Source organism: Vidua macroura, chromosome 6 (genome assembly GCF_024509145.1).
Source record: "Vidua macroura isolate BioBank_ID:100142 chromosome 6, ASM2450914v1, whole genome shotgun sequence".
NCBI lineage: Eukaryota > Metazoa > Chordata > Aves > Passeriformes > Viduidae > Vidua > Vidua macroura.
Genome location: NC_071576.1, coordinates 21661342 through 21677433, shown reverse-complemented (window position 1 = coordinate 21677433; position 16092 = coordinate 21661342). Strand labels below are relative to the sequence as shown.

At 42.2% G+C, this 16092-nt stretch overlaps 1 protein-coding gene across 7 annotated transcripts in view; it reads left to right on the top strand.

Annotated features, from left to right (window-relative positions):
- The window catches only part of ADCK1 (aarF domain containing kinase 1), a 73396-nt gene that overhangs the window by 45535 nt on the left and 11769 nt on the right, over nucleotides 1–16092 (top strand). For all 7 annotated transcript variants that reach the window (XM_053981564.1, XM_053981566.1, XM_053981565.1 and 4 more), the window contains 3 exons: nucleotides 4593–4751; nucleotides 8531–8689; nucleotides 11929–12045. In XM_053981564.1, the coding sequence (XP_053837539.1) occupies nucleotides 4593–4751; nucleotides 8531–8689; nucleotides 11929–12045 (435 nt within the window). The remainder of the gene's footprint in view (nucleotides 1–4592; nucleotides 4752–8530; nucleotides 8690–11928; nucleotides 12046–16092) is intronic.

Here is a 16092-nt window from a genome sequence, read left to right as displayed (position 1 = left end):
GTGTTCTTGACAGATGAATTTAGGAACCATCAATTAAGCTTGGCATTCATTAGGTGGGGAGAAGTCCAATCAGATTTCACTGACTCAACAAAGCTGCCTATAAATTGTGGGCTTTTTGTTCTGATGTTTGATGAATTATTCTTCATAATCCACTGTCTACTGCAATAAATCTAATCTTTCAGTTGTTGCTGTTTTAATAATTCTCAGAGCAACACTGTGACATTTTGTTTTCATAGAGGGGATAGAAAGGCTGGGACGATGGAAAAAAACCCTCACTTGCTGTCTGGGAAGTGTATTGTTGTACAACAATGTAACATTTTTCTCACACTTAGAGGTCTGGTCTTGCAGACTTGCAGGGATCAGTGAGCCCCTGGCAACATGAGCCATTATGTGTATCTTGTTGAAAAGATGACCGGCCTAGGATGAGGTTCACGTCCCTTAAACCAGGAAGGGCATTCAATTTGAGAGCAATAGTGTTCATAAAGTGGATTCCAAAAGTCCTAATGCCTTCTGCTATTAGTGATCCTGCATCTCACTGCTCCCTAAATTTGTCTTGAACAAACTGCTGACACATGGCCAATATTCATCACAGTAGCAGAGCAGAGCCACCACATCTCATGTAGAATGATATTACATAATGTTGGGCTGGGGAAGGGCTCCTTGACTTAGGCTCCTGCTCCAGAGTACTGTGCTAGCAGCCTTTCTGGAGAGGGAAGAGAACATGCCTCTCTGTGAAGTGGGCAAGTTGAAACCAGGCAGTAATACTCCATCATTTGCTGCAAAACATGGACATAAAAAGGTTGGGATTAAGAGGCAATGTATTTCAAAAGAAATTAGCTAGCAAGACATGCACATTTAACTTTTATGGTTTCGAGATTAAGATATCAGGCTGGAACTTGGGCTGTCTGGGTTAAAACTCAGCTCTATTCTCAGAACATGCTAGGCAGGTCACGTAAGGTAATACTTTCAGAAAGGACCCAGGATTTGGGAGCTTAAATCCAATTGATTTCCAGTATCTTCCTAAGTGTTTAAGGACAAGATTCGCAAAAAATACTGAGGCATCCTAGTGCCCAATATTGTGACATCAGGTGCTATGTGCTGCAGACCTTGGGAAGAGCAGCTGTGCTTTGGGAAAGCACTTTAGCATATGAGGAAGCCTTTAGCTGACATCTGGGAATTCCTGGAAAGCATAATTTTGTGCAGGGCCCATGGTGGCTGTGCATCTCATACCATGGCACTCTGGGCTTAATGTTGTCTCTAGGTGCAACTTCAGCACAAATACATACTAGTAAGTGTTGAAGTAGATAGATCCCATTAGAGCTTTTATATCAGTTCCTTGAGGTGTGAATACTAATACTAACAATCATGCATATTTTGCATATTTAAAATTAAATGAGCTTCATTTTTCAGAATTAAACAGTTAGGGCTGTGTTTCCAGCAAGTGAGGTACAGTGCACATTCATTTGCTGGTGGAGCATGTGCCTGGTGGGGACCTGGTTTGCAGAAGGAGCGAGGGAAACCACTGTGTGCAGGGACACCTCTCACCTGTACGGCCGTAAACCTGCAGCTGGCTGTCCTGTTCCTTTGAAAGAGCAGCCCTAACGTTCCTTTTAAACGTTTATTAAACCTGTTGGGAAACTATGCTTGTTTCATCTGCTGCCAGGATTACAGATGGTAACAGTGAGTTTGATGAGGCCATTTGAGACCAGCTGTAGCCTGGAAAAAAACTGAGAGTTCCTGAAGTCAGGTGGGCTCCAAGACTGTCCCACACCTTTGCTTGCTAATCATCCATCCTGGAAATGACAGTTTTTGTTAAGGGTGCTTGTGAGCAATAAGAGCCTGCAGCCTGTTCCAAGAACTCCCAGCTTGCATGAAATGGATGCAGCCACCTTCCCTTGGAAAGACCCCACTATCTGGCAGGCAGTGTGGGAACCAGGCTCACCTCTTCTCTGCTTCCGTGTCATACTGCCTCTTGCTCACTTTTGCGTGTCTGGGACACACAGCCTGCAGCAGAGGCATTAGCTGCCTCCATCAAGCTGAGAAAAGACAATTCCATAATGAACGAGGGTCATTTGCTAAGTGGGGGGTCCTGGAGCTCAGCCATAATTGTGCTTCTGTTTTATCTCAGCCTCACACCTGCTCATGTAATGGCTCGGCTGTGATCTGCTCCCTCCTCCTGTGCATACTCTGCCCTTCTGCTTCTGGGGTATCCATCAATTCTCTGGCTGTATCACAGTCCCTTGCCTTGCTGTCCTTGTCTGCAGCTTGTGAATGTACACAAATTTGCCCTGAAACTGTGGGAGGGCCACTGAGCTGGCTCTATGGGACATGACTGCTAACCCGACTTCCATGTCCTATGTAGCAAGCTTTTAAAATTCTTCTATCCAAAATAACTCCTAGACACAGCTTTCTTTAACTGTGTTTCTTTAGAAAACTTAGTCACACGATAATGAGGTATATAATATTCCTGCCAGAGGGAACATGTGCAGCTTTTTTTTCCCCCTGCATGCATTCAGTTCTTGTGAAAATGGCAGTTAAGTGTAGGCAATTAAGAGGTTTTCAAATCCAGAGCAGATGGAATTTTATCCAATTTATATGTGATCTTAATATAAATGTACCTTACTGGATTCAAGCCAGTGAACTCCCAATTCTGTGTTTTAACCTTTGGGTGATGTTACCCAGCCTTATGACAGTTAGACTAGTAACCACTTTGTGAAGGGTACATCCCTCTGATACAAGGATGTAGGGTAGTGAGAGAGTTGAAAAAAATCCCAGCTTGACCTCATGTGGCAGGTTCTCTGCATTTTTTTCTTTGTTATGGGATCTTACAGCCCAGCAGGCTCTTGGCCACCTTAAATCTTTACCCTTAACAGATCCTCTCTTCAGGCAATACATAAACTTCACATAAAGGTAATAGTCTCTATGTCTTGAACACATTTTCTCTTGAGACACAAGTGTCAATAGGTTTGAATTATGGACCTGCTGTAATTAAAAACCACATAACTAGTTGTTTTTAAATGCAGTTGTTTTACTTAATTGATTTTGCCGCCAGGATCAAAGATAATTAATTAAATAAACAAAATGCACCTTCCTAGTGAATTCCTGGAGGCAGCTGAGTCTGTGTTGGTATGTAATTACTGCAAATGCTCTAGTTTGTTGCTAGCAGTAGTTTTCTGTGGAAGGGGCTAGGAGAGAAGGGGTAGGGTGGTGTGGGAGGGGGCTCATTCCTTGGCAGCTGCAGGAGGGAACAGGCTGCTCCTTGTAGTATTTTTCTTCCTTTTCAGCAAAAAGAGTATTCGTTTAAGGCTTTACATGAAGACTTTGCTTAGAAGGTCTTTATTCATGTTTAATTGCTAGGTTGCTGCAGCTCCCATCTTTAATTACCTTTTAAAAAGCAGGTTATGAAAATGCACTGACATTCTTTCTTTTTTGTTACTGCATAAATTACAGGCTTCTCAACTGCTCACTTGAAATCAGTTGAGCCTGTGAGAAGGGTAGGACAGGTTCCCTTTGCTGACTCCGGGAAACCTCAGAGTTTATGTTCACCTTGCCCTACAGAGCAGGACAAAAATCCTCAAATGACATTACATGCACTACGCCTGAAGCCACATATCTGTGTTGGCCCTTCCTGTGAGCTGACTGACTGTGTGGAGGGGCCTGGCTCATCAGCTAGGCTGAAATTGCACTACCATCGTTGTAGTGTTTGCAGAGCTTCCAGGCAGCCAGGAGTGCTGCCTGGTGCTGCCAAGAGGGTCTCTAGCAGGGTGCTACGTTATGCAGGGGAGGTGGGCCTTTGCCCTCTCCCATAGCCTCACCCATGTCTACCTTGGATTTTGCTTCCTGGACCTGCTCCTGGTAAATCTACTTCATCTGCAACTTTCCTTGTAGTCCAGTCCTGAATTTCTCAGCCAGAGCTTCTAATAATTTCCTCTCCTGCTTGCCAAGTGCTTTGCTATCCCTGATTGGTGCTTTTTTTGAGCTGAGAGCACTGGTTACTTTTATGGAAGGTGTGACAAAGTCCATCACATTAAACATGTTTTCAGGCCAAGCTGTCAATGTTGAAACAGCAATTTTTGTCCCCCTGCCCTGAATGCAGCCCTTAACCACTGCTCCCAGTCATGTGCTGGCTTTTACCAAGTAAGCTTGCTGCTGCTGTAATGCACAGGAATACACACGGTCAGGTTTCAGGGGTGATGGTGGGAGGTATTAAATATCTGCAAAAGAAATACATGCAAAGGAATAGCTGTTGGCTTCTGCACCTGGGATACTGACCATAATCACTTTAAGCCATTTGCAGGACAGCCTGAAGAAGTCTCTCATATACTGCCTGGCCACTACAAGTCCAAGATGAAATGTGCTGCTGGGACTCTGTCACAGGTTTCCATAAGTGGAGTATCTCTTGGGCACTTGCGTGTTTGCCAGGCTTCACTCAGAGGCCAGATAATGACAAGGCTAAGAGAGGGGACAGAAGAAGGATGAAAGGGCTGAGTCTGCCCAGCTTTGGCACATGAACTCTCTGGCCTGTGGGCAGGGCTTTCCTGAGAATGGCCTCTGTTACCCCAAGCTGATGCCTCTTTCTCTTCTCTTGGCAGATAAAAGAGCTCTTTATGAGTTTTGAGGACACTCCCTTGGGAGCAGCATCACTAGCCCAGGTACACAAAGCAGTGCTGCAGGATGGAAGAACGGTGGCAGTGAAAATCCAGCACCCCAAGGTCCAAGCTCAGAGCTCCAAGGATATTTTGCTCATGGAGGTAAAATTACATGTAGACTTCAATTATTACAGAATAATTGCCATTGAAGTGTATGGGGACCACGTTAATCTGTGGTGTAAGCAAGTATAACAACACCAACCTGTGGCTTTGAAACCTCCACAGAGATCAATGCTGTCTTTCAGGATTAATACAGAAAATTGGTGAGGATTGCAGTGCTGGTGATTGTATGGACGGAGAGACTGAACGACAGGGTAAGAGGGAAGGAGGGCAGAAGGAAAAGACAGGTAAAGATGAATGACATTATAGTAAGTCCATATAAGACTTAAGAAATAGAGATTGAGTCCTTAAGTCTCTTTTCAGCCTGTGTGCCCATTAACTGGTCTCAGGGACCATTAACTGATCTCTTGTAGTCAGGCCTGTGTGGTCAAGGAAAATCATTGTTCATTATTAGCATGTTTTCCAATTAAATTCTAGTGTGGATTCAACAGTGGATGAAGTTGCTATGATTCAGTTTTGTTTCTTGATCAGCTCCTTAATGCTGAACTGATTCATGGTAGAAACAAAAACACTGAAATACAGAGAGGGTCACCTAACAGGGGCAAATATACAGATGAGGGATTTAGCTAGGAAAAAAGTTTCAATGCCTAGCTCCTGTTCCTCTCCTGAATGGTAGGTACTACTCTTATTTCCCAGTGCAGTGCTGTAGCTTTTCCCAAACTTCTAAGTCTAGCCATGAAAAGGAGGAAATGGAAATAAACTGCAACGCTGTACTGCATTGCAACAGACAAAGATACCAATGATAAGAGTATAGAACATGAAATGGACAGGGCTGTGATGGAGGAAATGGGAAGGATTAGGTCTGTAAGTGATAGCACTAAAGTTTTTTGCTCTCCTAATAAAGCATATATATATATATATATATATATATATATATATATATATATATATATATGTATCTGTATATACAGTAAATGCACATTAATTGGCAGAGAGATAGGTCCATGGTACTAAAGAGGGGAAACTTAAGCTGAGGAGTTCTGATGAGTGTTTGGAGAGTATTGCTGATGCAGTAGCACAGTTCTCCATCACAGAAGATCAGACATCAAAGATTCTGCCAGCAACCTCTCAGAATACCATGTAACTAAAGCTTCTTTAGGCAGTTAAAATACCTTGCTTTGAGCAATTCTGGCTAGTCTGCATAGAAGCACAGCTGGTTCCAGCTGCGGCACATAAGTTTGCAGCTGAGTATTTAATTTGAACTCATAGTAAAAGAAACTTTTGGATTCCATAGAGATCTCCCAATAAGATAGGATCTATCTGTTTCAGTGCTGGTTTGAGAACACAGAACTGTTTGAACTGGCTTTGGGTCCAGTGTAGATTTGAATTTGATTCAGACCTTCTCCAGGACTCACTGCAGTGGTCTGCCCAATGAATTTGCTTCTGTGAGTCATTATGTGCACAACACTTCTCAGGAGGCTTATGACATTCTTCTCTCCCTCCCAAAACAAGGTGGCAGACAAAGAGCAGTCAAGGATTAAGGATGAGCAGGTAATGAAAGAGTATGGGATCAGGGCAATAAGAGGATTCTGTGTGAATGACCCAAAACCTGTGTTTACCTTGGGACATTTGCCCTTCTAATAGTGAATATTACAGGAGTATACCTCCTCACACCATGTTGCTGTGATTGCTGATTATACTGGTAAGAGACATTTAAACAAATTATTTTAGAATGTTCCCTGTCTTTTCTGGCTTTAAACTATTCCTTCTGGGAAACTTGAAAATAAACCAATGTTTTTTCTTCTGGTAGTTTAGTACTGTCCTTGTACAGTCTGGTTTACCATTCACATGTTGTATATACACAGGTATGGGAAAGTAGCTCAGAATGTGACACATGCAGTTTTGTTTTTAAAAAGTCTCTCTTGTGGAGTCTTGGCTTACATGCATCATTGTATCTGTTTTTGTGACTGTTTTTGTGTAGACTGCATAGAAAGCCGGATCACATGTGCTAATGTTCTGGTCTTTTAAGAATCAGATGGTAAAGAGGTTCATTTAGATATTGACGGAGATGGTCTTATCTAGAGACTGATGGGAAAGAATCTGAACAAGAGAAGGTAGCTGGAAAATTCCTAAATTCACTTGAGGTTTCATAGCATCAATGCTGACTCTTTAAAAATCAGTACAGCATCTGATAAACCCAGAGAGAGATACCTCTGCTCTCTATATATCAATAATTATTTCAAGACAGTATGTTAGACAAGTGTCACAAAAGGGGTAGGCAGAATACTTGTTAGGATGTCCCTGTTGATGGTCAAGTTGGCAAATTGATTGAAAAGAGCATTTGAAGAAAGTGAAAAAAATGCATGATTTTTTTCATGTCAGGCACCAAGGAAATAATCTTGGAGACCCTGTGAAGTTTATGTTCATGTTCATGAAGATTGCTGGTTACATTTCATTTGGGTGACATAAATTTGAAAGGATTTATGCCTCTAGATATAACAGTAAAAAATACAATTCAATAGTGTCTGGAACCTGGTGATTACATTTTTAAAGGAACATTGAGTTTGCAACTGACATTTAGATAAGAGAAGTTGAGAAGGGGTGGAGAACAAATGTTGTCACACAACTGAATAGGAGCAGTGATGGTTCATAAATTTTTTTTTTTGTCATACATTTCAATAATAGCAGCTTCCTGTGTGTACTTTAAATATTCCTTCTGCAGTGCAGGAGTTCCCACCCCAGTGGTGGAGATCGAGAAGGGGAAACTGTGCAATAACATCCACTTAAAAGCCTGTTTCTGTTTCCAGATGAATGTGCAGAACAGGTGAAATAAAGACAGCAAAGAGCATTCTATTTTAATGGTTTTTTTTTTTTTTTTTTTTTTTTACTTGTTTTATTACTCAGTTAGTTAAAAACAGCCAAAAAAATATTTTCCTTAAGGTGTGGTCCAAATTGTCAGCTTGTGTAAATTTGCAGCTCTGGTAGAGAAACTATCCTTTTGTATGAACAGAAAGCATACTTTGCTGCTGTGCAGCTTTGATTATGCCATCCAATTGTGTAATGTTGATTCACTCACTCCTTAAATGTTGCTTCAGTCAAATGTTTCAAGGAACTTTTGGCTGGGATTTTCAAGGTGCTGTGTCACTGAATATCTAATCTCTTTAAGAAGAAGAGCATTCCATGTGGTGAATATATGATACTTGGGAAATACCTCCTCAGCCTTGTGAGAATGGCTTTGCCTGATGCTGAAGAGTAACTTGCCCTCTGAGCTCCACCAGAAGTGTTTTTTAAAGATCTGTAACCTACTTACTGTTTCCAAACTCCACTGTCTTCTTTGAACTGCCTAGAGGATTTTCTGTGCTCAGCAGTGGAAGAAGTAACATTGAGGTGACAAATCTTACTTTAGATCTTCCTCGTCTGCATTATCTGAGAGCTGTTCAAATGAAGCCAAAGAATGACTTGTAGAATTATAGGACTCAGAAGAGAATTGCTCCAGGGCAACATCCTTGGTGAGATCTGGCCATGTGGTCTCTTCTCCAGAGCTTTGTTCTCTTACTTCTAGGCAGCAGCCAGCTGGCCTCCCTTTGATGTGTGTGCCATCATTTAACTCCTAGATGTACCTTTCTCTGTGGAAGTGTAGGCCAGAATTTATGTTACATGACCAAGGCGTGACACTGTGTTGTGATACTGCAGGAACCCTAAAAGCACTTGGTTTTCTTATCTGTAAGTTATATGGAATGATCCTATCAAAACAGGATCTGTGTGTAGCTGTGTGGCTTTGGAGCCAGTATGCAACTGATTGTCTGTTTCCTTATTCTCAGGTTCTCCTCTTGGTTGTGAAGCAGATTTTTCCAGATTTTGAGTTCATGTGGCTGGTGGAAGAAGCTAAAAAGAATCTGCCCTTGGAGCTGGATTTCCTCCATGAAGGCAGAAATGCTGAGAAGGTTGCTCATATGCTCAAAAACTTTGACTTCCTGAAGGTGAGGAAACACATATTTCTCTCTATGTATGTGCATTAATAGTCTCCCTTTCTGTGTCTTATGCCCTTCATTCACCAAGTGGAAGAACTGTAGGGAGGGAAAATGGAGTTCAGTCCCTCTGTGTTGTTCATCCTAGACTGCTCTGCTAATACAGACCAGAAAATGCTCTGAGACATGCTTTCTCCTCTTTTGTTTCCTACTGAATGCACTCTGTTGGGTCAGGAGTGGTGGCTTGGGACCAGCAGTCTCTGCTGCTCATTTTCCCAAGTTTTCTTTCTGAATTTCATTTTCATTTTCTTTTTGAACTTGTTCAGAGACTGTGAATTTGCCATTCTTTACTGAGCCATCTGGTGGTACCTTTCCTCAGGCTCTATCTCAACTAAGGGCAAGAAATGGACATAGAACAGAAAAGCTAGACTGAAACTGATGATGTCAAGTAGTATTGAAGACATCTTGTATCTCAGGAAGAAGCATATTCACATGAGTCCTTTCTACTGCAGAAAAACACATTCTCACCCTAGAATTGGACATTTATCCTTTATACACATGTATGGCTAATGCATTCACGTTACTTGATACAAAAACCAAATTGCACTCATGTGTGGTCTTCCCCACTGATACTTTTAGCCCACCTCCCCTGCCACATACTTAGGTCACTGATAAATGTCTCAAGTACAACCAGACATGTACACATCTCATTCTTGGAAAGACATAAGGCCACATCTTCAAAGTCACACGTTCAGAAATCTTTTACTGACATACAAGAGACACAAGCCTCCAGTGTGTCCTTTCTGGAAACACACACAGTGCCATGGTTGCAGTCACTAATGTGACTCTGCCCATGGCACATACAAAAAGGCAGCAAAAAACACATCCTGTGGATGTGTACTTCCTGGATACACACTTCTAAATGAGCTTCTCCCCTCCTGTTTATGCAGAAGTCCTAAGACAGCAGTGACAGAGGTCTGAAATAAGGCGAGTTTTTGTTAGGCTTTACAGGCTGATATATCCATTTTTCCTTGCTCCTTCCATGTAAGGGATGTAATTCCATGTTGCCTAATGCCAGCTTTGGAGCAGTCCTTTTGGAGCCCAGTGGCAGCGGTGGCCCTCCCATAGACATAGACAGCTAAAAGCCACCACATGGAAGGAGAAAGGCCAATGGTTTTGCTGAGTGGGTGCTTATCAGAAGTGATGCACCTTAGAGAGTGTGTCTTTACAGCTGTCAGTAGCATACTGTGAAGTAAATCCCCATGGAGACGGCCAATCACCTCCTTGCTGGGGTAAGGAGCTATCATGATATCAATATGTGTAACAATAACAAATTACTTGAGATGGCTAAATAATGGATCCTCCTGTCTGACCTGCCAATTCAGAGATGTGTTCATCACCTAAAAGCAAGAGAAGAATTGGGCTTCTGTATCATAAATTTTCCTAAACATGGCAGAAAGCTGAGAAGTAGATTTTGTGCTGTGAACCTGTTTGAGCTTTTAAAGCCAGAGATAAATTATTTCCACACACAAGCATTAGAGCCAAACATCTGTGAGTAATTAAAAAAATCACTGAAGAATTTGGCTGTGATTGAGAGAGGCATCTCCGACAGCATGAATAGCACTTTACAAGCCCACTGACTTGCCTGTGTAAATCCTGAGACAAGACTGAGTGTCATCAGAAGTGATCTAAAGGGATCAGTGAGCTAGATGGGATGGGAAACTGTTAGTTTTGGAGTTAGCAGGCTTTCTCACCAATCTAACTGCAAAGAATGGGCATGCAGACAAGCTGAGAAGGCTGTGAGTATCTGAATCTCCCTTGCTTATAGTGCATCTATGGCATCAAAGTCTAAGCAAGGTTCGCATGCAAAGTATACCAGGGCTGTTGAATGATGGGACTGAGGGACATTGAAATTGCTCAGCAAAGGAGCCTTTGATCTAAAGTGGCACACACATGGTAAAGTAGAAGTGGTCTCTCTAGGACAGGAATAGGAGGAAAGCAGATAATTTGTAAGAGACTGGGATATTGTCAGTAGTTAAAAGCAACAAATGCTTCTTGTTCAGGAGCTGTGATGAGCTACAGTGTCCTGGCTGGTCATCCCCTGGTTTTGGTCAGTTAATGGACAACACCTCTTACCTCTTCCTGTTCTGCCCCAAGGTGCTGGTCCTGAGTCCATGGCTGAGTCAGGAGTGTGAGGAGAGGGTGGGATGAGGAGGGTGAGGAGAGGGAACTGCACAGCTGACTTACTATTTGCATGACCCAAAATTAATGTCTGTCACAGTAATGGGGAGCACAGTAATGAGAGCAGAGCTCCCTTATGTCTTTGCTAAAATGTAAATGTGTGGCTTCACCTATGTGCAAAAGCAGATTTGGGCAGATTGAGTGTTGGTTAGCACAGTAACATGAGGAATTTTGAAAGGGAATTCAGCAAAATAGCTCATGACAATAGGGACTTCAGCATGGGAAAAATTTGTCTGGAGAGGGAGGCTGGAAAATGGGGAGCCAGCCTGAGCGACACTTTTGTCACTGCCTCCCTGGATGACACCAAACCTCTTCTCTTGTACCTCACTCAGCTTGATCTACCACAGTTTGAATGAAAACTGCTTTGGCTTGAATGAAAACTGCTTTGGCATTTTACACTCATTACTGTGTTGTTGGCAATAAGATAATTAAGGGTCTCACAGGGTTTCTGTGACAAGTCCCTTAATTGTGACACTTGATTTTTCTCCCAGTTCAATTGCAGATGGCCTAAGTATGCAGGGTTTGTCAGCTCAAAGGCATTCGTGTTCCAAGGGGCACTGTGGAGGTACAAGTTATGACGATGGCTTATAATTTTTAGAGCTGCGTAGCAAACAAGATGCAGCTCCTGTCTAAAGGAGCTGAGTGGATAATTCAGAAACTTGCAATAGGTACTAGTTAAACAGCCCAGGCAGAGGAGCTGCAGAGCAGGTAAGAAAGGTATCTCAGACATCACTGGGAATGGGAGGTGGTCAGAATCCTGTAGAGCGTGGTCAGAAATGTTGCATGAGATCAGATCCTTCTATAGTTGAATTGGTGTATTAACCTTCTACACATTGCTGCTGTCCTGTGGAACAGGCTGTTAGATGGATTTACCTCCCTTGTGCTCAACAAAAAAGCCAAGTCCTCACTTCAGCTGCTTCCATTTTTACTCCTTTTCTGGGATTTGTGTAATATATTCTCCTTCCTTTCCCAAGCTGTTGCCTGACCTAACCCATATGTTTCTGTTTCAGGTCCCCAGGATCTACTGGGAGCTCTCCACAAGGCGTGTCCTTCTCATGGAGTTTATGGAAGGGGGACAAGTGAATGACAGGGCCTATATGGAGAGGAATGGCATCAACGTCAATGAGGTAGTTTCTCAGCCATCTTTGAATTAGACGTGCTGAGCAATGCAAAACTGATTTTGACCTTGATGCAAAATGGAGGCTGACAGGACAGGATGGGATGGGACAGAAGAATAAGTACACACAGATGTGAACAGAGCAATCAGTCTGAGAGATCTCTCTTCTTGTACTCTTTGGAAAAGTACATAATCCCTTTTGAGGAACACTTTCCTGTAGGCTGCAGAGCTAGGAAGATCTTCAAGGAGACATAGTGAAAGATGACCATGCTCTTACATTAAATACACTCATGGTTTGTTCAAGATGGAAGTTTCTGTTACCCTAAAGGAACAAATTTCATTTCTGATTATTTTTGTCTCATGGACTTTGTTATTAAGAGAGATTTGAAAAGTTCTGTCTGTAGCAAAATGTGGTCAGCTCCATTCATCCAGACAAGTCAACTGGTCCAAAGTGAGAGAGTTGTTTCTTTGAGTGAGTTTATCCTATACTTCTGCTATTAACAGAGGTGAAATCTAGCCCACATGCTCAGATACAATAGTGAATATTCCTCAAGTCCTGAGAGTCAGAAAGGCTTGTTTTGATGCATTAACGGAAGGGCTCTTGAGCAATATGTACATTTAGATTTTGAGGTGGGCTTCCTCATAGATGTCAGACAGCAGATCCATTTTGAAATTGAGGTAGTTAGCATAATGTAGCTCCCATGGATTTTCTTTGAATTTTCTCAGACTGCTGGAGTTAGAAAAACTGAAATTAGCTATTTCTCTACAACTGTACTAACTTGCAGAGGCTTTTGCTTGTGATAGGAGCAATGTAGGGTGAACATTTCTGCTAATTTTTTTTTATCCATGCCTTTGGGAAGATTGTTTTGTGATGACTTGGCACAATACATCCATGCAGCTGTGAAATCGCGTGCTTTCCTGAGTCTGAGCTAGTCTCTAAATAATAGCTAAGAAGTAATTTTTAAAAAGTTGTTAACAGATTTCTGCTACTGCAAACTATAAGCCTCAAAGAGTTCCAGCCATCCATCAGGTAGAGGATGTTACTCAGCTCAGTTGTAGGACTGAATTTTCTTTCATCCTTTTCTCTCTCCACCACCTGAAATTAATGATTAACTTTTACTGATTGCCAGCAAAGCAAGGTAGAAAGGAGGGAATACTGAGCCAGTCAGAATCATATGGTGGGAAAAGAGGTCTGTTATTATGGCCACAGTAAGATGAGGTAGGGGCAGTGCACACCCCAGACTTCTCCTGTGGCAAGGTGCAGCAGATGGGGACAAATATTGCTTAGGTTAATTATTGCCTGCTGCTGTTGTTGCCCTGGGTAAAGGACTGCATGGCATAGTGGGGAGATGAGCAAAAGGCAGCAGACCCTGGAAGGAGCATCAGGACGGGGTGGCAACCCAGGTTTCAAAACTGTTACCTGGCTTATAATATGACAGCAATCTTGGCTTGCAAGAAATGCATTAGCTCCCTATAAATCACCTGAATATATTTATTTTATAACTCCGTCATTTTACTCCATTTTGTTTTATGGTGTGGAGGAAGAGGAGTCTTCACTAAGCAGGATTTCTTTTCTGTGACAATGCAGCCTTGAAAAGCAAGCTGAGCCTCTCTCCTCTAAATGGAAAGGATCCCTGAGGTGAAAGCTCCCTTCAAACCAGGTTACTGACATTTACTTAATACCGTCTGTAGCAGGATTATCATTAAAGCTGCCCAAAAGCACATTAATCTCTCTGGATCCGTCCAAGTGCTGGATTGTAATGGCATTTAATCAGAGAAGGCTTTGATTTCTAAAGACAAGTGCAAACATTGAAATATCTGCCTGTGGAACAGTTACTTATTCATGTACAAGTGTACTTGTACACTATAGTGTAGCTGAGGCGGAACATACAACTGGGATATTGGCAACTAAAGGGAAATCTGGTGAGGGGAGTTACCAAGAATGACCTGGCAAGAATTTTAAGGGAAAACTAGAACATGGCAGGGCTAAGAAGGGGGCATCTGGAAACGGGGCTCTTTCTCCTTTAAAGCACAATAACATTTGCAGTCTTGGTTGGGAAGGTATATTTGAAAGAAGTGGGTAGAGCAGGGAAGAGAGAAAAATTAGACTGAGAGGCTCTCAAGGGGTTTGTAGCATACTGTATACAGGAGGAAAAGAAGGGCAGCAAGGCTACTTACAGCATAGATTTTTAAAGAAGATCCCAAATGACACAAACATTCCTTTTGTATCCATTCTGATTATACCTGATTCATTTGTATTTGTATACAAATCTTAACATTATCTTTGGTCTGCCACATGGGTTCTCTGTGTCCTCTTCGTGAGTTCTCTGCCTGTCTCTGCAGAGGCTGCTGTATCAATGGGCTCTAGGACCTGTGGAGCTTCCAGATGTGCTCATGGCATATGCTGTATAGCCTCAAACTAACCAGCCAGCTCAGGTAGCCAAGTGAAGAGTCCCCATGATCAGTCTGATTTGCTTTTGAGTCAGGGAAAGGAAATGATGCCATGTACTTCAGCTTGCTAAGAGCCTGGTCACGAGCCATGGTTGATTCAGAAGTCAGAGAAGTGTTTTGTCCAGCTGAGAATTGAAAGCAAACAGCTAAGGTACTTAAGATGAGCTAATGTGTGCAATTATTGCCATCTGTTACTCCATCCTACTGTGTTGTTTTCCTTCTTTCTGTTACTAAATGGATTCTGCACTGAAACAGTATCTCTTAGCTCGATAAAGAGCCCAGTACCTTCCTGTAGCTGTTGGCTTTGCAACTTGAAATATGCTTTCAGTGTGGGATTTACCCTTCTGCCAAGAGTCAGGAGCCGTAGCTGTGTAGCTGCTAAAATTTAAGTGGGATTTCCCAGGGTGGGATCCTTTTGTCAGCAGTGGAAACCTCTCATGTCTCAAGTATTTGTGCTTATAACACTCAAGTGTTAGATGAAGCAGAGCATAGAGAAGAACACTGTTTCTAGGGAAAATGGCTATTCTTGCTCTTTGCACTTACTGAGTTAGTCTGGGGAGAGGTTTCTTTGCAGATTCTCTTACATTTCATCTTGTCTGAAGCTTAGTGAAATTCACAAGGCACTGATAAGCAGGAGTAGTGACCTCTGGTATTTTCAGCTTTTGAACTGTTCACAGACACCAGGTAAAAGAGTTAAATTACACACAGACCTGTTTCTTACTGAAAGTTGGTATTGAGAATCAATGTCAATCAATTGCTTAAGACTCAACAAGATGCTTCACATTAAATCCAAGGAAATACAACTGCATTTAAAACCAAGGGAAATGATCCCCATGGTCATTTTGGGTCTGGCAGAGATGCAGGAAACAATAAAAAAACAATGACTAGTCTTCTCTAGCTGTGCCCTTTTGAGAATCTGTGCAAACTTGATGAGTTAGTCCCTCAGTTCCCTGGGTGGGTGAATCAGAGTATTTCTCCCCACTTACATGCCATGGAAGATGGAGCACTGAGCATGAGAATAATTTCCTGAGTCCCTAGCAGAGAATACAGGGCCTGCTGGGAGTGCACTCCCAGTATCTTCAGGACATCAAGTGTTCCTGTATCTTCAGGACATCAAGTGTCTTCAGACATCATCTTGCTGTGATGCTAGATAGTAATAGATGCTGCATAGTAATAGTACTGCCTAACAAAGCACTTTTGATCCTCACAAGTGGATCACAGAGTGTGAAATCAGATCTCTTGTGGCCAGCCTAATCTACTGTGGATCAGAGCAGAGGCAGAGAAAGCTTCAAATTGTGGCTATTCTCCATCTGCACCCTTTGCTAATTTGACACCAGTTTAGTTGGCTGGAATTGCCCTAGCAGGATTAAGCAAAACCTTAGACAATGGCTGTAATAAAAACAATGAAAGCAAGCAAAAACCCAATACAGTCTTCAATCCAATTAACCTTCGATTAAGGTTCCAAAATCAATGCTATTATTTTGGCCGGAGGAGGTAATATTGAGCCCTGAGAAATGAGCTGCACAACGACCTTTACTTTTAATGAGATCAATAGAAGTTAGTGTCGCCATCTCTTAAAATAATTGGCAAATATTACAGCCAAATT